The 24,706-nt window shown below is 41.4% G+C and overlaps 1 protein-coding gene across 2 annotated transcripts; it reads left to right on the forward strand.

The window, feature by feature from the left end:
• Window positions 1-359: 359 nt before the first annotated feature.
• Window positions 360-17,546, forward strand: ube2z (Ubiquitin-conjugating enzyme E2 Z). 2 transcript variants are annotated; one of them, XM_045714315.1, is made up of 7 exons: window positions 360-1,152; window positions 2,845-2,917; window positions 3,461-3,663; window positions 4,655-4,766; window positions 5,138-5,250; window positions 9,306-9,396; window positions 13,787-17,546. In XM_045714315.1, exons 1-7 carry the CDS (start codon window positions 719-721, stop codon window positions 13,961-13,963), a joined length of 1,203 nt encoding a protein of 400 aa, XP_045570271.1. In that variant the 5' UTR covers window positions 360-718; the 3' UTR covers window positions 13,964-17,546. The 2 variants fall into 2 exon arrangements, with proteins under 2 accessions (XP_045570271.1, NP_001167324.1); NM_001173853.1 differs by having other exon boundaries at window positions 409-1,152; window positions 3,476-3,663; window positions 13,787-14,516.
• Window positions 17,547-24,706: the final 7,160 nt, after the last annotated feature.

A 24,706-nucleotide genomic window follows, 5' to 3' on the forward strand; every position in this document is an offset into this window, starting at 1 on the left:
CTAAGTCTATGTAAACTTCCGAATTCAACTGTATGGTGTTGTAAAGAAACTGTAAAATACTGACTGTGTAGGCCAGTGGAGGCTGCTGAGGAGAGCTCATAGTAAGGGCTGGAATGGAGTCCATGAAATGGCATTGAACACATCAAAGATGTGGTTTCTTTGTTTGTGTTACCATTCCATTGACTCCATTCCAGCCATTATTATGAGCTGTTCTCCCCTCAGCAGCCTCCACTGGTGTAGGCCTACTGCTGTATGTTGCTACTGTCCCTGACAGCCTCATAACATGGACGCAGAGTCCAACTACAATTCCGATGATCGCCGCCAGGTGGCAGTATAGGTATTCTGTGCTGTGGGGAGGAAGTGGTTATGGAAAACAGAAGAAAAAGCTAACCGATAAACAGGCTGAAACCGCAAACTGCGTTGATGACTGGCAAACTGAGAATTTGTGACGGGTAATATATTATAGCGTTAACTTTTCGACTGACTGTTTGTACTTTTATAAGACATTGTTAAACACGAGTAGCTACTTTTGGAGGCGAGAGGAAAGGCATACAATGCCGTGGGAGCGCTTTTTCTCATCTTCGCCTCTCCTTGATCGTCTTCCTCATTTACCGACTGCGTGAGGACGGACTCAAACAAGAAACTGCTGTATCGACAACTGTCAATAACTGTAGCTAGCAAGCTAGCTAGCTATAACCTGAACAAGTGCTAATTTACAATGGCGGATGGCGTAGGAGAGGTTGCTAATGGTGAAATTGGGTTAGGTGTTGGTAGTCAGGGAAATGGAGCTCCGTTACCGAGTTTGGGTAATTCTCTGCCGGGCCACTCGACGAGTGGAGCTAACCTGGCCTCACCACCTCCTGCAGCGGCCGCAGAGACTGGCCTAGCCGTCATGTCCCCTGGAGCCACAACCACCTCAACCGTGGGGACTGGGAGCGGGTTTGGCGGTGCAGGTGTTCTTAGCACTGTAGTGGGCTCTGCCATTCCAATACCCCCCTACTCGGCCACCAATGCTCTGCCAGGCGGTATCGGTTTGGGGGTGGCCGGAGCAGGCCTCTTGTCCCAAATTCATGCAACGTCCTGGGACCCAACACTAAGTACCGACTGGGACAACGAGAAGACGTCCCAGCAATGCATTCTCCGAATCAAAAGGTAAACATTTGAGTATACAGATATACACTGGTGGGCTTGCCTGTTACAACATATGGAATGTGGTTCCATGCTGTCTGAAAACGAAAGAACCACACCACATGTGTATTGTTGTGACAATAAATTGTACTTTTTTGCTAACACCAGTGGTACATATGGCAGGTAGTCTAGTGGTAGAGCGTTGGGTAAGTAACTGAAAGGTTGCTGGATCGAATACCTGATCTGACAAGGTAAAAATCTGTAGTTCTGCCCCTGAACAAGGCAGTTAACCCACTGTTCCCCGGTAGGGGTCATTGTAAATAATAATTTGTTCCTAACTGACTTGCCTGGTTTATTTTTTTTAAAGTCTATGATCATGACTCCGTTCCATGACATTAAACATGAGTCATTGGAAGAAGGCGTCTTCTGTATTGGGGAGTTTTGATAAGAGCCCTGACACGTGTTGCTTGCAGTACGGTTTTGGCACCTTTCATATCAGGGGCTCTGGAGTGGCGCAGCGGTCTAAGGCACTGCTTCTCAGTGCTAGAGGCGTCACTACAGACCCTGGTTCGATCCCGGGCTGTGTCACAACCGACCGTGATCGGGCGGCGCACAATTGGCCCAGCGTCGTCCGGGTTAGAGGAGGGTTTGTCCGAGGTAGGCCCTCATTTTAAATAAGAATTGGTTCTTAACTGACTTGCCTATTAAAATATAGGTAAAAATACAACATTTGAGGAAATAAGTTTAAAAACAATAGGTTAAATTGATACACATGTTCATAGGGTTAGTGTTCCCACACAGACAGCCATATCTCCATGTTACAGCGCTTGTTTAATTAGCTATCTAGCATGCTCTGAACACTTGTGTCTAAGCATAACTCGAAGTGTAGTTTCGTTGGATGGCTGTGTGGATCTGTAGAATACCTCTACAGTAAGTGTATTTTTATCTTTTTATTTAAAGGATTCTTTCCCACTGATGTAAGATAAGGGAAATGTTTCGAAAGCTCTGTCGCAAGCAATGATTAACGACGCTTAACTTTAAAACTGAGTCAGGTTTGAAGTTCCAAAGAGGTAGTTTTGGGCGACGCTAACGGCTGAAAACTAGGAAGAAGGCAGAATGCCGCTTCGTTTTCGAGCGCTAGGACTGACAGTGAGGATTTGTGAAGAGCAGAATCAACAACCTCTCCATAATCAAAACAGTTGCTTTGTGGGAAGGTGTTAATTATGTAAATTCCAGCTGAAAAGTACCAGAGGCCTGCCTTTGGTCCCAAGTGAGTGTAGGTCCATTAGAGTATGACCCAGTGAGACACTGGTACTGGCCCGTATAAATGGGAACAGAAAAGTCTAAGCCTTTTGGGTGAAACACTGGGGTAAATCCTGTAAGAAAATGGTTACTTACGATACTAGTTAGGCCAATAGTTAGTATTAATTGGTCAGAGTTACTGATGTCATAACGTGTCAATCCATTTGCTTACTATGATGTGACTCTGTAATTAATATATTGACCTTATATTATGAAACGTAGAAACACAACATTGTCAACATTACATTGTTGACATAAAAGGTGCCACTTGTCTCTTAAAATGTTTTGCCCCTAGTGCCAGTCTGCTTGTGCTATCATGCCAAGTAGGCAAGAGCACAAACAGATCTGGGATCAGGCTACTATCATTGTGTATTAGCATATTTTCTTAAGTTTGTCTTCTTACTCTCTCCTCAGGGATATAATGTCCATCTATAAGGAGCCTCCCCCGGGTATGTTTGTGGTTCCTGACCCTCACGACATGACTAAGGTAAAGCTCAGACTTCCACCACCACTCCCTAGGTCCACAGGGTCTGTTCTTGTACAACTGTACCAAGTCAGACAGCAATGTGAGTTTCATCAATGGCCATTGTCATTTGGCTATGATGTTGAAATATGAGCCTTAGACCTTACTGTGGTACATTTAGCTAGCCAGACTGTAAAGTATTTGACTGGTGTATGAAACAATCCAAAATGGGACTTGAAAGACAGGGGCTGTCCTTCAAATGTTGATGCACTTAGAGTTAAAGCAACTCCTATCCCAGGCTCAAGTTGAGGGGGGATCCTTCTTTAAATCAATTATGCTAACTTTCTTTTGTCAGGCCCCAATTTACTTTAACCCACAGACTCAATGTTTGTATTAAGTCAACAACAAACAATACAGCCATTGAAGAACTTTTGCTGTGGCAAGAGGAACAGCAGCCATCTTGTAATTAGTCTTCTGCACTGCTATTATGAGGATTATGGCAACCATGAGAATTATGGAGAAATTCAATGCATCAACACCCTCACTAAATATTAGTCCTGACTCTAGTCTTCCTTCCCTCAGATCCATGCCCTCATCACAGGACCCTTCGACACGCCCTACGAGGGAGGCTTCTTCCTCTTTCTGTTCCGCTGCCCCCCGGACTACCCCATCCACCCCCCACGGGTCAAGCTCATCACCACCGGCCAAAACACTGTGCGCTTCAACCCCAACTTTTACCGTAACGGCAAAGTATGCCTCAGCATCCTCGGGTAAGCCAGGGTCCTGCAGCTCAGGGGAAACCTGCTGCACCTGAGCAACCCATACATCTATGCCCAGTTCCCTTTCTAACTATGGGGGGGGGGTGACTTGGGGTCGAAATGGGACAAGGCATTCATCAGTCTACCTTTTAAACCCAGGCCCATAGAATAGTAGCTCTTACAAATGATCTACATGGGACACAGTGGGATGTGGGGCGGCAGGTAGCCTAGTGGTTAGAGCATTGGGCCAGTAACCGAAGGGTTGCTAGATTGAATCCCTGAGCTGACAAGGTAAAAATCTGTCGTTCTGCCCCTGAACAAGGCAGTTAACCCACTGTTCCTAGGCCGTCATTGTAAATAAGACTTTGTTTTTAACTGACTTGCCTAGTTAAAATAGATAAAATAAAAAAATTTGACCAGCAATCAATATCAGGATTCCACCTAATAAACAGAGAATGAAAAACAGCAGACAGTACTGCCCAATAGTTGCAAGTCCGTCTGTATTACTCAAGCCTACCTGGTCTGACCACAACTGTAAGGGGTCATTCTTTGGCGGAACATGGCTATTTATGGCAGCTCTCTATATAGAGACGCAGATCATTTCTTGCATTTCAGCACTTCCTCCCAGAGCTCCCCCTCACTGTCAATGTGTGGGTGACTTTGGCCCAGAAGATGCGATGCCATCATTCTCCTGCTTTCAATAGTACACCAAAAAATATATATATATTGGAATAACGTGCCTATGTATTGTAATGCTATTTTGCACCTATGGCTCCTTGAAACAGCTTTGAAGTACTTCCTCTCTTTCCCTTTATAGTAGTGTTGGTCAGTCTTGGGAACCTACAGGGAGTGCAAAATTGATCTACTATTCAGTCTACCATACTTTTTTGGGGTGAAGCACCGTAGCTCATATACAACTTACATGTTTTTATTTTGCTTGGTGCGCGGGCTCCTGACCTGAATCTTTTGTGCTTTAACCTCTTTGTTCTGGGTTGTTGTCTAGGACTTGGACAGGGCCAGCTTGGAGCCCGGCCCAAAGCATCTCCTCCGTTCTGATCTCCATCCAGTCCCTGATGACTGAGAACCCCTACCACAACGAGCCAGGCTTTGAACAGGTAAGCCTATAGCCCACTGGCAAGTTGGCATCTAATTTGGCTGCCAAGCCATAATCCCCAGAATGCAGTTAAATCCCACTGCCTTATGGGGAATGTGGTTCCCTGAAGAAATGCTGCCATTTTGATCAACAAAGCTACTGTTTTTGGCATATGCTATTGTGATGTAATATGCCTGATTGTGTTGTCTGACTTACAGAAGTCTTCAGCTGTTGTTCTATGTTTCTATTTAGTTCGTTGTTTGCCGTTTCTTCCCCATTCCGTAGACGTTTGTGCAAACGTGTGTGTGAAAAGCTACAGACTGACCATATCAGTGTGGGATGTGTCTTGAATGTCCCCCTTACACCTGCTCCCTCTGACACTCCCTTTGCCAGGAGAGACACCCGGGGGACAGCAAGAACTACAACGAGTGCATCCGCCATGAGACCATGCGCGTGGCTGTATGTGACATGTTGGATGGGAAGGTGCCCTGTCCAGAAGCCCTGTGGTGAGTTAGTCTTAGATTGTTGACTCCAAAATAAAAGTTTGAGACTTGAAACCTCAAAAGTGGACTTATGTCGAGATAAGTCAATGTTCCACGGCATCTATTGTCTAGATCCAGCTACAATTCCTCCAGAAAGTATTCACACACCTTGACGCTTTCCACATTTTGTTGTTACTCTGTTGTTAGAGTTTTTAAAATGGATTACATTTTGATTTTGTGTCACTGATCTACACACGTAATGTCAGTGGAATTATGTTTTTAGAAATTAATAACAAATGAAAAGCTGAAATGTAATGTCTTGCGTCAATAAGTATTCAACCCCATTGTTATGGCAAGCCTAAACTTCAGGAGTAATAATTTGTTTAACAAGTTGGGTAATAAGTTGAATGGACTTACTCTGTGTGTAATAATTGTGTTTGGCATGATTGATGATGCAATGCTAAGCTACAGGACTGTCTTGCTAGCACAGACTGGAATATGTTCCGGGATTCTTCCGATGGCATTGAGGAGTACACCACATCACTGGCTTCATCAATAAGTGCATCGACAACGTCGTCCCCACAGTGACAGTAAGTACGTACCCCAACCAGAAGCCATGGATTACAGGCAACATCCGCACTGAGCTAAAGGCTAGAGCTGCCGCTTTCAAGGAGCGGGGACTCTAACCCGGACGCTTATAAGAAATCCTTTAACAAACCATCAAACAGGCAAAGCACCAATACAGGACTAGGATTGAATCGTACTACACCGGCTCGTTGGATGTGGCAGGGCTTGTAAACTATTACGGACTACAAAGGGAAACACAGCCGCGAGCTTCCCAGTGACACTAGCCTAAATAACTTCAATGCTCACTTTGAGGCAAGCAACACTGACACATGCATGAGAGCATCAGCTGTTCCGGACGACTGTGTGATAACGCTTTCCGTAGCCGATGTGAGTAAGACCTTTAAACAGGTCAACATTCACATGGCCACTGGGCCAGACGGATTACCAGGACATGTACTCCGAGCATGCGCTGACCAACTGGCAAGTGTCTTCACTGATATTTTCAACCTGTCCCTGACAGTCTGTAATACCAACATGTTTCAAGCAGACCACCATTGTCCCTGTGCTCAAGAACACCAAGGTGACCTGCCTAAATGACTACCGACCTGTAGCACTCACGACTGTAGCCATGAAGTGCTTTGAAAGGCTGGTCATGGCTCACATCAACACCATTATCCCAGAAACCCTAGACCCACTCCAATTTGCATACCGCCCCAACAGATCAACAGATGATGCGATCTCTGTTGCACTCCACACTGCCCTTTCCCACCTGGACAAAAGGAACACCTACGTGAGAATGCTATTAATTGACTACAGTTCAGCAGTCAACACCATAGTGCTCTCAAAGCGCATCACTATCACTAAGCTAAGGACTCTGGGACTAAACACCTTCCTCTGCAACTGGATCCTGGACTTCCTGGTGGGCCGCCCCTAGGTGGTAAGGGTAGGTAACAACACATCGGCCATGCTGATCCTCAATACGGGGGCCCCTCATGGGTGCATGCTCAGTCCCCTCCTGTACTCCCTATTCATCCATGACTGCATGGCCAAGCACGACTCCAACACCATCAAGTTTGCAGACGACACAACCGTGGTAGGTCTGATCACCGACAATGAGCCAGCCTATAGGGAGGAGGTCAAAGACCTGGCAGTGTGGTGCCAGGATAACAACCTCTTCCTCAACGTGATCAAGACAAAGGAGATGATTGTGGACTACAGGAAAAGGAGGACTGAGCATGCCCCCATTCTCATCGAAGGGGCTGTAGTGGAGCAGGTTAAGAGCTTCGTTCCTTGGTGTCCACATCACCAACAAACTAATATGGTCCAAGCACACCAAGACAGTTGTGAAGAGGGCACAACGAAACCTATTCCCCCTCAGGAGACTGAAAAGATTTGGCATGGGTCCTCAGATCCTCAAAAGGTTCTACAGCTGGACTATCGAGAGCATCCGGACTGGTTGCATCACTGCCTGGTATGGCAACTGCTTGGCCTCTGACCACAAGGCACTACAGAGGGTTGTGTGTACGTACATCACTGGCGCCAAGCATCCTGCCACCCAGGACCTCAATACCAGGCAGTGTCAGAGATGGGCCAAAGAATTTAGATTCCAGTCACCCTAGTCAGACTGTTCTCTCTCGGAAAGCGGTACCGGAGTGCCAAGTCAAGGTCCAAAAGGCTTCTTAACAGCTACTACCCCCAAGCCATAACTCCTGAACAGCTTATCAAATGGCTACCTGGACTATTTGCGTTGTCCCATACCATCATTTTTACGCTACTGCTACTCTATTTATTATCCATGCATAGCCACTTTACCTCTACCTACATATTACCTCAACTAACCTGTGTCCCCGCACATTGACTCTTTACCAGTACCCCCTGTATATCGCCTCTACTGGTATTTTGTTTATCTATTTTAATGTTTTTTTTTTTTTATAAATATATTTAATACTTTCTTATCCAACAATGTAGTTAAGAAAATAAGAGTTAAGGGCTTGTAAGTAAGCATTTCACTGTGAGGTCTGCACCTGTTGTATTTGGCGCATGTGACAAATAAAATTTGAATAATTTTAAAGATGAGTTTTGAATGACTACCTCATGTCTGTACCCTATACATACAATTATCTGTAAGGTCCCTCAGTCGTGCAGTGTATTTCAAGCATAGATTCAATGACAAACACCAGGGATGTTTTCCAATGCCTCGCGAAGAAGGGCACCTATTGGTAGATGTGTAAAAAATTAAATGCAGAAATTGAATATACCTTTGAGAATGGTGTAGTTATTAATTACACTTTGGATGGTGTATCGATACACCCAGGCACTACAATGATACAGGCGTCCTTCCTAACTCTCTTGACTGAGAGGAAAGAAACCGCTTTGGGAGTTCACCATGAGGCCAATAGTGATTTTAAAGCAGTTGGAGTTAAATGGCTGTGAGATTAAAAAACTAAAGATGGATCAACAACATTGTAGTTACTAACATGACAAAGTGAAAAGAAGGAAGCCTGTACAGAATAAAATTATTCCCAAACATGCATCCTGTTTGCAATAAGGCACTAAAGTAATACTGCAAAAAATTGCAGCAACAAAAATGTACTTTTTGTCCTGAATACAAAGCATTATGCTTGGGGCAAATCCAACACATCATTGAGTACCACTCACCATATTTTCAAGCATGGTGGTGGCTGCATCATGATATGGGTATGCTTGCCATCTGCAGGGACTGGAGTTTTTTAGGATAAAAAGAAAAGGACTAAAGCTAAACGCAGGCAAAATCCTAGAGGGAAAACCTGGTTAATTCTGCTTTCCAACAGACACTGGGAGACAAATAGACCTTTCTGCAGGATAATAACCTAAAATCCCAGGCCAAATGTACACTGGAGTTACTTACCAAGACGATACTGCATGTTCCTGAGTGGCCTAGTTGCAGTTTTGACTTAAATCTTCTTGAAAATCTATGGCAAGACTTAAATGGCTGTCTAGCAATGATCAACAACCAACTTGACAGAGCTTGAATAATTTTTAATAAAGTAATGGGATATATCGTACAATCCAGGTTTTCCAAGCTCTTAGACTTACCCAGAAAGACCCACAGCTGTAATCGCTGCCAAAGGTGACTAACGTGTTGACTCGGGGGATTGAATACTTATCTAATCAAAATATATTGTTTTATTTTCCATTAATAATAAAAGTTAGTATTTTGTGTAGATCGTTGTCAAAAATAAATGTAATCCATTTTAATCCCGCTTTTGTAACACAATGTGGAAAAAGTCAAGGGGTGTGAACTTTCTGAAGGGACTGTATATGCCTGAACTCCAAATTAAGGCTACAGGCCACGTCTAATGTCCTTATTGTATATGAGGCATATAGTTTAACCTTAACAGATTGCAAGAGACATGTTCAAAGCCACTGACCCACAATACATTTAGAACACACAGCTTTCAATGGTGAGTCATTTCATTTGTAGCTGTTTAGCATTTGTTTTTGTGGGTAGTTAACCTGTTCCTGTGTTGCAGGAGTGTGATGGAGAAATCATTCCTGGAGTACTATGACTTCTACGAGGGGGTCTGCAAAGAGAGACTACACCAACAGGGACAGAACATGCAGGTATTGCCAGAGACCTCATTCTCCCCCTCATTCACTGTGTGTGTGTACACATGTTTCTTTATGCACCTTGGAGAAGCAGAACACACAGGTTATAATGCATCACACATCCTGATAACTAATACACTGCACCTTCCCTGGGGTTCTAGCAGGGTTTCCTACACTGGGTTCTTGGGACCTCAAGGGGTGCACGTTTTGGTTTTTGCCCAAGCACTATACAGCTGATTCAAATAATCATCAAGCTTTATTGTTATCAGCTGTGTAGTGTTAGGGCAAAAACCAAAACGTGCACCCAGTGGGGTTTCGAGGACCGACTTTGTGAAACCCTGGGTTAGAGGACGACTGAGGGATGTACATGCCCAAACGTTTAAAGGGGTACTTCAGGATTTGGCAATTAAACCTTGTATCTTCTTCCCTGGACTCAGATGAACTTGTGGATACCATTTATATGTTTCTGCGTTCATTATGAAGGAAGTTGGAGGTAGTTTCGCGAGCCAATGCTGACTAACATTAGCACAATGACTGGGCGTCTGTGGTAACAGCTAGCATCCTTCAAACTGTACACAGAAACATAATAATGACATCCACAAGCAGTAGCAGTGTGTGGGTAAAATCACTGGGGAAGCCAGGGGGGGAAAGCCATATTATGTGTTGTGATAATTGCGTTGTTTGCTGTATAACCAGTTAGTTCATATGCCTTGCGACAGTGATAGATAGGCCTAAGGCTGAGACAATAAGAAGACAGTGGCAGAATAAATTTAACCACACCTTTTTTTTGTTTCATCACAAAACCGGAGAACAACCTCTGTCCGGTGGCGTCCACAAAGCATATTGCATGTAACAAACAGTTACATGACCTACAGCATGGTCATGCAAGTTAATGTTTCCAACATTTTCAGACTGCTAAACAACTGATTTAGAACCACGGTTAACGCAAGTCGCAAAGAAATCAGGAGCTGCCTCCACTATTCTAGCACCATTTCAACGTCATCAAATCACCCATGCTTAGTCTAATACAGTGACAACTAAAAGCTAGCAAAAACAAATGAGTCGAAAAATGATGTGGCTGTCCATGGTTCTGGTGTGTGTGTGTGTGTGTGTGTGAGCGTTCGTGCAAGTAAAAAAAACAACAACCAAAAACATGTTGACTCACCCAACTTGTAGAGAAACGCCAATGCCATCCACTTTCATGTTGACGAAACGGTCTATAACTCTGTCATACAGTACACGCTTTTATTTTTTGTTGTCCTAGGCTACCTGGCTAAAATGCTTGCTAGCTAGCCTAACTTTTTTTTGTGGGCAACTTTAGCTAGTTAACATTAGCCTTCTACGTATTGAATCCTCAGGCCAGGGGCACAACAATGTATGGTTAATTGGGGCGGCAGGTAGCCTAGTGGTTAGAGCGTTGGACTAGTAACCGAAAGGTTGCAAGATCAAATCCCCGAGCTGACAAGGTAAAAATGTTGTTCTGCCCCTGAACAAGTCAGTTAACCAACTGTTCCTAGGCCGTCATTTAAAATAAGAATTTGTTTCTTAACTGACTTGCTGAGTTAAATAAAGGTCCAAAAAAAAAATGCATTGTTGGATTATCATCGCTGTCATAATCATTGGCCAGTAAGGAGAATGAAGTAAAACCACAAGTAAATCCCTATCTCCATCCATGACTAATTTAGGAAAAACACAATTTTAGCTAGCCTGCGGAGGAACACAACCAAATGCAACAATTCAAGTTGTTTCTGTCAATGATGTATGCTTTTCATGCGATTTGATAGAAGTGACGCCAACTTCAAACTGGCTTCCCTTGACACTTTTTGCCATTGTTGGTGTGCCAGGACCTGTCACAGTTGAGCGAACTCAGTTTAGCTCAACGCTGATTGGCTATTATTTTATACTTTTTTTTATCACGGGAGGCCAAATGCTCACTGGCTTCCCTTGCATTCCACGCTTTGGGCGGCAACAATGTCATAATATTTTGGACCAGGCGGCATCAGATAGATGACTTACACATGGAGACAGAGGGGTGCGGTTTTGCTCTCTGCTTTCTCCGGTGAGGTACATTCAGTCTCTTGCAAATTTTGCTGATGACGCAATCGCACTCCACACTGCCCTTTCCTACCTGGACAAAAGGAACACCTAGGTGAGAATGCTATTCGTTGACTACAGCTCACGTTCAACACCATAGTGCTCACGAAGCTCATCATTAAGCTAAGAACCCTGGGACTAAACACCTCCCTCTGCAACTGGATCCTGGACTTCTTGACGGGGTGCGTGCTTAGTTCCCACCTGTACTCCCTGTTCACCCACGACTCCAACACCAAGTTTGCTGACGACATAACGGTGGTAAGCCTGATCACCAACGATGAGACAGCCTATAGGGAGGAGGTCAACGTGAGTAAGACAAAAGAGATGATCGTGGACTACAGAATAAGGAGGGCCGAACACGACCCCATTCACATCGACGGGGCTGTAGTGGAGCAAGTTGAGAGCTTCAAGTTCCTTGGTGTCCACATCACCAACAAACTATCATGGTCCAAGCACACCAAGACAGTTGTGAAGAGGGGACGACAACACATTTTCCCCCTCAGGAGACTGAAAAGATTTGGCATTGGTCCCCAGATCCTCAAAGTTCTTCAGCTGCACCATCGAGAGCATCCTGACCTGTTGCATCACTGCCTGGTATGGCAACTGCTTGGCATCCGACCGTAAGTTGCTACAGAGGGTAGTGTGTACAGCCCAGTACATCACTGGGGCCAAGCTTCCTGCCATCCAGGACCTACAGTTGAAGTCGGAAGTTTACCTTAGCCAAATATATTTAAACTCAGTTTTTCACAATTCCTGACATTTAATCAGAGTAACAATTCCCTGTCTTAGGTCAGTTAGGATCACCACTTTATTTTAAGAATGTGAAATGTCAGAATAATAGTAGAGAATGATTTATTTCAGATTTTATTTATTACATCACATTCCCAGTGGGTTCAGAAGTTTACATACACTCAGTTAGTATTTGGTAGCATTGCCTTTAAATTGTTTATCTTGAATCAAACGTTTCGGGTAGCCTTCCACAAGTTTCCCACAATAAGTTGGGTGAATTTTGGCCCATTCCTCCTGACAGAGCTGGTGTAACTGAGTCAGATTTGTAGGCCTCCTTGATCGCACAAGCTTTTTCAGTTCTGCCCACAAATTTTCTATGGGATTGAGGTCAGTGCTTTGTGATGGCCACTCCAATACTTTGACTTTGAATTTCTTTTCTGAGGTCTTGGCTGATTTCTTTTGATTTTCCCATGATGTCAAGCAAAGAGGCACTGAGTTTGACTCAAATTATGTCATGGCTTTAGAAGCTTCTGATAGGCTAATTGACATCATTTTCGGGAATTTTCCGAGCTGTTTAAAGGCACAGTCAACTTAGTGTATGTGAACTTCTGACCCACTGGAATTGTGATACAGTGAATAATAAGTGAAATAATCTGTCTACAAAATTGTTGGAAAAATTACTTGTGTCATGTGCAAAGTAAATGTCCTAACCGACTTGACAAAACTATAGTTTGTTAACAAGAAATTTGTGAAGTACTTGAAAAACGAGTTTTAATGACACCAACCTAAGTGTATGTAAACTTCCGACTTCAACTGTATATACTATGCGGTGTCAAAGGAAGGCCCAAAAAATGGTCAGATCCCAGTCACCCAAGTCATAGACTGTTCTCTCTGCTTCAGTACTGGAGTGCCAAGTCTAGGTCCAAAAGGCTCCTTAAAAGTTTCTACCCCCAAGCCATAAGACTGCTGAACAATTAATCAAATGGCCACACGGACTATTTGCATTGACACCCCCACCTACCTACATGTAGAAATGTATCTCGACTATCCTGTACCTCCGCACATTGACTCGGTACCGGTGGTTTCTGTATATAGCCTCATTATTGTTACTTTTTTTTTTTTTTACTTTAGTTTATTTAGTAAATATATTCTTAATTCTATTTTTAACTGCATTGTTGGTTAAGGGCTTGTAAGTAAGCATTTCACTGTAAGGTCTACACCTGTTGTATTTGGTGCATATAACAAATAAAATTAGATTTGAAAGAAATTTTATGGAACACAGAGACAAAATATGTATTTTTTTTTTTCTTGGTGAATTATTTTGGGAAGCCTGACTTCCCTTGGCATCAATGAATACATGCCACTGTCCACGTTCATCTGACTCTTCATTGCCAAAATAATTTGATGCTGTTTTATATACCGAAGGTTCTCTATACATGTATAAATAAATGATTTGTAGATAAATAAAAAAGTGTACACTGCTTCCACATGCTTTAAACCTGCACCACAACAGTGGAACATTTCAGATTTGAAATATGAGATGTACATCCCACACACTCTTTCTCTCCCTACACACCTCCAGGACCCTTTTGGGGAGAAGAGGGGTCGCTTCGACTACCAGGGCCTACTGGCACGCCTGAGCGCCACCCAGAGGCGCATACGGGAGAAGTGCCCACCGGAGGACAACGATGACCACTCGGACTCTGACACCAGCTCCTCAGGCACGGACCCAGATAGCCAGGGCAGCTCCCAGCCTTAGCCACCAGATGGCGCCACACTACCTTTATTTTTCTGTCTCCCCTTTCTGTTTTTGCAAGATGGTTTTGGCACAAGCAAGATGTTGAGGGGAAAGGCCTGATTTCAGGGAGCACTTATGATACAAAGGCAGGGGATAGCTTAATGTCTGTTTTGATTGGTTCTTTTTCCATACCCCCCCCCCCTCCCAATGACTGCCTTTTTATTTTTTTTCCCAACTGTTGGAAGTAAACAATGCCGGTCTACACTTAGATGGTGTTGGGAGTTTGGCTTGTAGAAATGGACACTGTTTCTTTGAAAGCAATTTGTCATAGATTCTGCCTTTTGTCTTTGTTTTCCCATGCACGATTGGATTAGGAAGAAGCGGTGAAATCTGAGATTGACCATTCTCAATATTCACAGTCCGTACAACCACATCAGTCGTCTTAATCAGATCACCAAACGTCTATTCATTCATACATTGGTACACACACCTCAGACTATCCACTTCTAAAGTCCCATTGTCTCTCATGTTCTTTCCTTAATCTGAACAGTACTTAATAAAATTATGAACCGAGTCATAATTACATTATGAATTCATAATGAATTGCATTAGTAAAAATAAAACAAAAAACACCTCCATTAATGCCTAGTACAAAATATGTACAGTTGTGCCCAAATATATTGGCATCTTTGCACTTTTACAGTGGAACAGTTTGTAATATTTATTATTTTCAAAACTGGTTGGATAGCTATTTTTACCCTGTAGGCACTTGCAACTTATGACAAGTGAGGAAGAATTACACAATCACTTGCCTCTAACCAAATTTATTCCAATTTTCAATAATGCAGTCCAGGCCATGTTTTCACTTTAAAAAAAAATCTAAATTTCAGGTTTCATAACATTTCTCGTTCCTTTGCAGATACAATTACGTGTGAATTTTTTTTTCTCCTTATTTGAGAAGAAATAGTGATTCGTTCAAGGGTGCCAATATATATAATGTATATATGCACAGCGAGAGATTTTATTGTGGTCTATGGGCAGTGTCTTCAAATAATTTTCCATTGACTGACTGCTAAAGCCTGCATGGAAAGTTTTTATTTTATTTTTTCTCTTTCGGCATGAAAACAAATCTCAATGTTTGATGTTCATGATTATCATTGAGCTGTAGTGTTGTGGATTTCACCGTCAAGAGATGTTTTTCTTCTCTGATGCAAAAATGCTGGTAGAGTCTAATAGGGATCCTAATATCTCCATTCAAGCTAAATGGTGGAGTCTATGGACATTAGGTTTGGGGTCACCACAAAACGTTTAGAAACCCGGATTTGTCATTTGACCTGTCCCATTAAACCAATGCCACGGTTTCCACTACATTTTTTATAGGAAGGCAGTGGACTGGTGCCTCTTCAGCTCTATATAGCAGAGTCAGCCGGTACCAAACAGGCACAGACGTGTTAGATCTCCATGGTGTCACCTTTTCAGTCATCTGAAAGCCACCACCAGGATTTTCAAATGAGCCACGGGGAAGTGTTTTATGATGGTAACATAAATACCTGACACCTGCTTCGATGCCGTGACAACTTTCTTTCATTGAGAGTTTTGGCCTGCGATGGGTTTCTGTAGATTGGTTTGTAGAATGATTTTATGTTGGTTTGGCTGTATTTAAGCGCTAAATGTTCTACATTGGCTTACATATCTGGTGTCAGAGGTGCATTCCACAGGTTGACACAGTCTAAGGTACAAGTTCAATATAAACCTAACCTGGCAGTAACACTGACAACACAAACTTCAAATGGACTTCAAGTGATCAAGGAGGATTCAACAACAAAAAAAGATTTAGAAACCGTATGACCCGTTCTAACCAGTGGTCTTGTCTGCTGTAAGGGGTCGATCTTATTTTTTCATATTGACGTAGAGTTGTTATTCTCGCTTTGAAAGATGTTAAGCCTTATCGAGACTTCTGCCCGAGCCACAATTGTTTTGAGTCTCTAGAGTTGTCCCCCTTTTAAAGTGTCACAAAACATTGCCTATCAGCCTGAGCAGCTCACCAATAACCTCTAGAGAGGCCTCAGCGGCTGTTCAGCGGATAGGGGGCTAAACACCTCTACCGTGTCACTTGGTTTGTAGTCCTGTCTAGCAAGATGCAACAAAGAATTATACTGTCTTCAGTCTTTATTGCAGTTTGAAACTACCCACTCAGGATACAACAAAACCTCTTGCTTTGTAATTGCCTGTCTGGACCACAATCTGTCTAATTAAGGAGGCCTGCTCCAATGCAGATTGGCACCCAAACAGGACCGGACCACACCCTTCTTTTCCTTCTCATGGACATGTTTTTCTATTCCCTCCCATCTGGGTGCATTTCTGCTCACTTCTCTCAGTCGACAGGGACTGGGACTTCCTCTCACAGGAAAAAATGTTGGATTTAATAGATCTCATGTTTGAGATAGTACTGCTAACTTTGTTTGCAAAGTTTGAATAATTTTTTTTTTTTTTTTAAATGTATGATTCTACTTCAAATGAAACTATTAAAGCGAAGATAGTACTGGCCAGCTCCAATGCAAAGGATTAGGTTTGAGATGCTCAATGTAGCGACCAGTCAGTTTGAAGCCTTATTATGGTTTGGTGTGTATATTCCTGTAACATTCTGATGTGACCCGTCTAGTGTGTCCCTTGTCTGATGGTTTATTTTGGGTTTGTGCCCCAAACCCAGAGAATCAAACTGAATCGCTTTTATTAAGGCATCTTCAATCCATAATGATATGGATTTCCATGTAGGTGTTTTCAGGAAGTGATGTATGTAAAGCGTAGAAACTTCTAGAATAAATGTTGGCCATGACATAGTAAAAAATATAATAATTACAAATGGGGAGACCTTATCTGTCAGCCATCTCAATGAGATAAGTAACATTTGTATTGAGTCCCATTGCGTTAGCTGTCTCATAGTATGTCCTGACCTTCAATCTATGTAATTTCTTATGAGATGTGTGTGACACTATAATATACTGCACCTTTTCCCCAAGATTGAATTTAGGACTTGGGATGGTGTAGAGTAGACCACATTGCTTCTTAGATGGCTACCAGCAATGTACAGGGCTGCTAAAACTAGCTGCCACAGAGCTGCTGCTCTACGACAGGGTTTCCCGAACTCGGTCTAGCCCCCCCCTCGTGGTGCACATTTTGGTTATTGCCGGAGCACTACACAGCTGATTCAAATAACCAACTCATCATCAAGCTTTGATTATTTGAATCAGCTGTGTATTGCTATGGCAAAAAACTAAACGTGCACCCAGGGGGTGGCCCCCAGGACCGAGTCTGGGAAATCCTGCTCTACAGTACATTCCCACAGGGGCGTTCAACACTCTAATGGCCATTCATTCTGTCTCAGTCAATGGTAAGTGAATGGTTTACATTTTTGAGTTGACAAGATGTGTGGGACCCATTTTAGGCCTTGACTCAACGTTCCAGGCCAAGGCATTAGTCCCAAAACTTTGACTGCCAAGTTTATGCAAGACATCTGATTTAATTTCTGTTTTCATTATATTGTATATGTAAAAAAAAGAAAAATGAAAAAAAAAGAAAGACTAATAAAATATACGAATGGCTATTTTGATCTGTGGCATTCTGTTTCAGTGCAAGTGTTATATTTTTAATAATGACAATTTTATAGGCATTCAGTTGAAGGCTTCAGCCCAGCCACTATTGTGTTGGTAATGCCAAGGAGGACTACAAGTCCCATAAGCCCCATATGTAGTCAGTTCCGAAATGATTGGCACCCTTGATAAAGAATAGCAAAAAAGACTGTATAAAATACATAATACCAATACTGATTTATGTTTTTTTAAGTGAAATTATATTGATAACATTTTTCAGATGAAGAGATTTTGTTGAACAAGTAATATCAAAAACATTGGCGCCCCTGTTTTCAATACCTCACCTTGCGAGGATAACGTCATTGAGCCTTTTTCTAAAACGTTTTATGAGATTGGAGGGGTCTTATACAGAATTTTTCATCTGCGCTTATGCACTGCCCTCCGGATATTGAGAAGGACATTGCAAAATGTTGATATTTTTTTTTTTTTGGTGGTCAATTAACAATTTCTTTGTGGATTTTGATGTGTGCTTGGGGTTATTGTCTTTGCTGGAAGATCCACTTGAGGCCAAGTTTCAGCAACCTTGCCTGGCTACCCAACCACATTGCTCTGGGCAAACTCCTAGCCACGCCCACAAACGTTTCGCGATCATAGAGCAGCGGAAGAATTCACTGAGTCGTCAAGCAAGAAGCAACCAGGTTTTTGGCTAAAATGTCCTGATACTGGGTAAAGTTCACGATGCAGTTGACCATAACAAGGGCCCCAGGACCAGTGAAAGCAAAATAGCCCCATAACATCAAAGATCCACCACCATATTTTACACTAGGTATGTGGTTCTTTTCTGCTTATGCATTTCGACACCAAACCCACCACTGGTGTCGGTGGCCAAAGAGCTTCTTTCTCATGTCATCTGACCGGTTCCAATCCAAGTGCCAATGCCATTTAGCAAACTATCAGACCCACTGAATGAGACATGAGTCCCCCTAAATGCAACAGTCAAACTTTGGGGAGGTCTCTGCCCCTTTTCAGGTGTCCCAACTTTTCTTTTTACAAAAAAGGTCCTGTCAGCATGACAAATCAATTAATTCAGGCTGCAAGAGTGCAGACCCAATGACAATTGCTGAATGTCATTACACTTTTTGTTTGACAGTAAGATTGGTTGTGTTCATTCCAAATAAAAAGGTTGCTGGTTGAAATCCCCGAGCCAGCAAGGTGGAAGAATCTGCCGTTCAGCCCTTGACCAAGGCAGTTAACCCCCAACAACAATTGCTACCCAGGCGCCGATGACGTGGATGTCGATTAAGGAATCCCCCCCCCCACACACACCTCTCTGATTCAGAGGGATTGGGTCAAATGTAGGAGGTAGTACTGTGAAAAAAATGTAGATCCCTGAATGTCACGGTATAGTTCGCACTCTGCACGCACACCAGTGGTGAGTTTGGCGTCAATAAGGATGCATTAGCAGAAAAGAACCCCATACCTACTGTAAAATATGGTGATGAATCTTTGATATTTTGAGGCTATTTTGTCTCCACTGGTCCTGGGGCCCTTGTTTAGTCAACGGCATCATGAACTTTACCCAGTACCAGGACATTTTAGCTAAAAACCTGGTTGACTCTACCAGAAGGCTGACACCTGGCCGCACGTGGATCTTCCAGCAACACAATAACCCCAAGGACACAACAAAATCCACAAATAAATTGTTAATTGATAACAAAATCTTCATTGTGCAATGGCCATCTTAGTCTCAGGACTTGAACACCATTGAAAACTTGTGGTTTTAGCTGAACAGGGCAGTCCGTAAGCAGATATCGATGACCTGGAAAGATTCTGTATGGAAGAATGGTCTAAGGTCCCTCCTAATGTGTTCTCCATTTTTTTTAAAGGTTCAGTGCCGTTATCCTTGCAAGGTGAGGTATTGAAAGCTACTGAAAACATGGGTGCCAATCTATTTGATCCTATCTTGTTGACAGAAAAAAGTATTACTTGTTAATCAGCATGCAGATGATGCAGAGCAGGCAACAGATGGCACACAGACAGCAGAGTTGGAGACAGATATGCAGGGACAGACTGGCAGAGACAGGGAGTCTCAGGTAAGTTTGTTGAGTCTTTGTTTGGCAACATTATGAAAGGTTCTCAATTTTTTGGACTTGTAAAATAGGAACATAATTGGAAAATGCCATGGATACCCCCACTCTCAACTTAAACTGGTGACTGAACTAAGATTTGTTAAAGGCAATGGTATTGCTGTTGTGATTAGTTGTGTAGTTTTGGGTACCGGTAGTTAGGAGTACGGCAAACACCTTATTTCTTTGGTTCCTCAATATACATTTACCATATTACAATGTAGGCTATGTGTTACAGCACTACTTTTGGTGTCCCCCTCAGGAATTGCTCTTGAGAAAATATAATGTAATTTTCCCCTCCAAAGTGGATCTCCGATTTTTCGCCCCTGCATATGTCAGGCCTTTATGTGTTCTATATTAAGCCTTTATAAATGGTCATTTGTTTGACAGGATTAACCAATGAAACACAGAGATAAAGTGCCTATCTGGTGTAACCTGCAGTTGAATCTCACTGACATCATCCAGCAGTAAGAAGATGTCCACTCCACACCAGTATTTCCCAGCAACCTTCAGGCTCAGTGTATATATGACGACGGTGAAGACTGCAGCAGTGGTGTTGTCGTACACAGAGAATCTCCCTTCTCTAACCCAGACGTCATGCTTCCTGGTCCGAAGCTTCTTCATGTGTCCCTCCACTCCCCTCACAGAGTAATCCTTCTACGACACATTTTACATTTCCTGCTTAATACCTAGGATAGGATAAAGTAATCCTTCTAACCCCCCCCCCCCCCCAAAAAAAAAGATATAGATGTACTATTGTAAAGTGGTTGTTTCACTGGATATCATAAGGTGAATGCAGCAATTTATAAGTCGCTCAATGACGTAAATGTAAATGTAAACATCTCTTTATCTGAGCAATTGTATTAGTATACAGTAAAATAACTATTTGGGCATACAAAGCTCAGTATTTGTATTATTTATTTTATGCAGTCTTTTTTGTTCATCTTTATTAAGGGTGCCAATTATTTTGTCCCCCCAGTTTTATGATTGGAATGATAGAAAACGAGCCCCGGTGTTCTTTAGGACCATGCAGATACCTCCAAGCGGTCGGGTATGCTGTTTGGAGTGTTTATCCGACTGGATAAAATAACTTCTAAAACCAAAGTTGTGCCTCTCTTTAACTTCACTGTGTATATCAATACACAGGAATTACATTCATCTATGCTACATGTGAGACTTGACTAAAATAAGAGCATTCCCATCATGTGAGATAAGGGACTACTGGAGCAATGTTGAAATGTTGGCTATTCTGAGGGTAGCCTGCTTTGGACTACGTTGAATGACTTTTTATGAGTGCATTGTTTTCTTTCTTAGACTTTGGGCAATGTTGTGTGCTTGTCAGGCACGGGCAGTAAGGCTTTCATCTGTTAGAATTTCACAGATTTTATTGATTGGATTTATTGATTATTTCTAATTATGTTTTTCTTTTCTCATTTGTAGTTATATTAACAGTTTAAACAAGGAGGGAAATATTGAATTCAGACCAAAAATAAGGCTATTGATCTTAACTATTGATGAAACCATATAAAAAGCCACAACTTCATGATGAATCATTTGTGATTTATAGACTACTACATTGGTTGATGACAGCTTCATGTGAGACAGTCATTCTCTCCAGCTGTCTCCTCCACCAATAACATGTTGCTATTGTCCTAGAGGCCTATTTCATTTATACATTTTTAAAACGACTTTTTGACATACGTTTTATTATACAGTATTCATCTTCAATCGTGATAATGTTGGATTAGTAAACGCTCCTTCTATCTGACGGACCAAATACCTTCATTCTATCGATCCTCCCTCACACACAGTTATTATTGAGATGGGCGGGAGGCGCTTTCTTTCAACTCAACAGGTAGCTGCATCCCAACCGACAACAACTTAGACAATTGGTATGAAATACAGTATATTGAAAGAATTGAGTCAGTTTTGATACAGGGATCCAGTATGTTTTTTGTCATTTCGAAATTGTACAAGATTCAATATGATTCTGATGGGCTTCCAAAGCATGACTTCGAGGTCGCGCAACACTGTTCCTTGTTTTTTTTTCGATGTAGTAACTGATCAAGTCTCTTGAGTTTTGTTTTGTAATTATTCATATGGCATGTGTGTTGAATTTCAAACGGAAAATACTCTGCAAACATGAATTGTTAAGTTAGTAGGCAGTCTTGACACCATTTCAGATGTCTATTGTAGCCGATATTTGTATCCGATTATTTATATTATTATCATTATAATTACTACACAATTTATACAATAGAAAATCAAAGAAAACAAAGGTGTATTCAATGACATGTTCACACTTACAACTGGAAAGCTATTTCGTGTAATGTTTTGCCCTTGTGATGGTCTGATTCGTTTAAGGTGAGCGTTGATTTGTAATTATATGCCTTTTCGATAGCTTTTCGTTTGTGCTTTCAGTAGAACTTTTGATTAGAAATTGGAAGAATTGTTCTATCGTTCCAAAACACAAGTTAACAATTTTATAACACAATAATTAACGATGACTCAAAAAAAGATTTTCTGTAATAGCTTCTAATAAATTGAATACATTTAAAATACAACGGGATTTAACCAGATAGTTCACAACAGTTAATTCTTCCATTTGTTGTGAAATGTTCTCGTGAAAGTAAGCTAACATCATTGTAGTCAGCAGGAACGCCTCGTCTTGTTTAATAAGATATAGGCTACTTCGATATGCTGAAGAAATCCTCGTTTGGCTTTAGCCAGCATATGTAACAATGTAGCCTATATGCGCGTGTATTTGATATGTTTGATTTTATATTGTTTGGTAGGCTATTGTATTTAAAATGTTTACTTCGCTGCAGTAGCCTGCATTCAGTATAAAAAACATATTTATTTGAAAATAAAGTGCTGTATTCTATGATCATTTGATAATTTTTCCTTACAGGCCTGTTAACGGATTACTGTTTAATCAAGGACAATACAACATCAAACTAATGTTCATGGTGGGCTATGTTGAGTTGAGGAAAAACAGTATACATTTGAACCATTTCAGTTCATTTATGTGCACATGCGATGCGTTATCTCAACGTGTCCACTTGGTGGGGGTAGCTACGAGCAGAAGTATCTTGGTGGGTGACACGTCTAGGACCACCTCTTAATCAACCTTCTTCTGAACACAGAACTGTTTATGTTCTTAAAGAACTTCTGTAGCAACTGATTAATGAATGGAATATTGGGCAGATTTGCTGATATTGCTAGATACTATGACAAACAAGCAATGGGTTAATGAAGTAGCAAACAAAATCACATGCACTAAAATTCCAAATCAGAACTATTTGTGATTTTCACAAAAATATTTAAGCCATTCGTGTAAACCTGAAAGTTTTGTGCAAGGCAAGTTCCTAATTGATTGAAAGTGGCTATTGCAATTAGGCTATCGAAAACTTGGGGATATTGAAAAATATAACTCAACACCGTTTATTTATTTTTCATATTCGTTCAGGGAATAACTCAGTATCCTCTTCAGTGTTTTTTTTGTTGTTGTTCCTGTTGGCGCTTTTCTCGTCGGAAATAACTTTGCTCTCTTCTCTCTCTCTCCCTCTTTCTCTCTCTCTCTCTCTCTCTCTCTCTCTCTCCATTTTGAGCATTGACTGAAACAACAGAAACGATCGTATCAGAGAACGACACAATGAGACATTTCTGAACAAGTCAATGGTAAGAATTGCTAAGATTTTCAATAAGTAATTTTTGTAACGTTTTTATTTACTTTAATTCGGCGCCGGTCGGTTTCGTAGCCTTTGACTTAATATGAACAAACCTAGTAATTTCTATCTTGTCCTTCTACCTAAAATATCATAAAACAATGTTTTGATCACTGACTAACATCTCTCATAGGGAATACAATAACCTAAAATTATGTTTTGATATATATATATTGTGTAAGAATGTATTTGGTGAATAGTAATATTCAGTTTATAACCTTTAAAGTCTCTAACATTATTATTTTGAGTACAATTCAATTACAAAATACATCCCTTAATGTTTCTAAAGACGTGTTTAGTAACTGTTTATCTGCCAAAGTTGTCTTTGTTTCTGTAATGAACAGAATTATGAAGTATCATAAATAAGTCTTTGTTTTTCTGTATCGTCGTTATAAACATGGATCAAATTGACTGAAATGGTTATAGAGTTTTAACAGTTTTTCCTGTCATGAAATTGAGGTTGAATTAAACTTTTTCACAAATATTTAGTTGTAAATGTTTTAAAGCATGAAACTTTACCTTCATAATGTTGTTGTTCTTCTTGTTGTTGTTATTGTTGTTCAACTTCTGTCTGAATTTACTGTCAACTTCTTGGACTTATTTTCCTAAATATGTGCCTTGCAATATATATATTTTTTTATGTTTTAGTTCCACAAATGCTGTATCAAGTAAGACACACGTTTGAATAATGATGTTTATACACCCACGCCTGTTTCAGGCTTATTGAAGAACAGGAATGTATACCCTTTTAGCCATAACTACTCTGTAACATTACAAGTTTGGTTCAAGACTTTAAAGCTGATGTTTTACTACTTTTTAGACAAGCATTCTCACTTCCAGTTTGAGTTGACATTCAATTTGGAGAAAAAAAATGCCATGTACTAAATCTGGCCACATTCTCACTTAACACTGTAATTCTCTAAATGGGTAGAAACGTAAGTCACCATGGAAATTTAAACTGCACTAATGATGTTGTCGAAAGCACACTACCATGTATTCATTTTACATTCATGTAGCCAACCTTTACATTAGGAAGTGTGTAGTACCACACAACCTCAGAAGTAAGAGTGACTGACAACCAGAGGGAAAACACAAACAAGAAACAACACTTAACAAACAGCACCCTGACCCATTGATATCCTATACAAGCCTCTGAAAAGGTAGCACACTTTACTGTCCCCTGAGATAAGTACATCTGGATTAGGGTGGGGGTCCTCAATAAAACACATTATGTAATATAGCTGCAGATACATTCCAAATGGCACCCTATTCCCTTTATAGTGCACTACTTTTGGCCAGGACCCATATGGCTCTGTTCAA

The sequence above is a fragment of the Salmo salar genome, chromosome ssa03, assembly GCF_905237065.1.
Source record: "Salmo salar chromosome ssa03, Ssal_v3.1, whole genome shotgun sequence".
Taxonomy (NCBI): domain Eukaryota; kingdom Metazoa; phylum Chordata; class Actinopteri; order Salmoniformes; family Salmonidae; genus Salmo; species Salmo salar.

Coding starts and splice junctions, on each gene's coding strand:
- ube2z (XM_045714315.1), top strand. CDS start 719: ATGGCGGATGGCGTAGGAGAGGTTGCTAATGGTGAAATTGGGTTAGGT. Junction 2,918..3,460: donor ACCCTCACGACATGACTAAG/GTAAAGCTCAGA, acceptor TCCTGACTCTAG/TCTTCCTTCCCTCAGATCCA. Junction 5,251..9,305: donor CCCTGTCCAGAAGCCCTGTG/GTGAGTTAGTCT, acceptor CCTGTGTTGCAG/GAGTGTGATGGAGAAATCAT.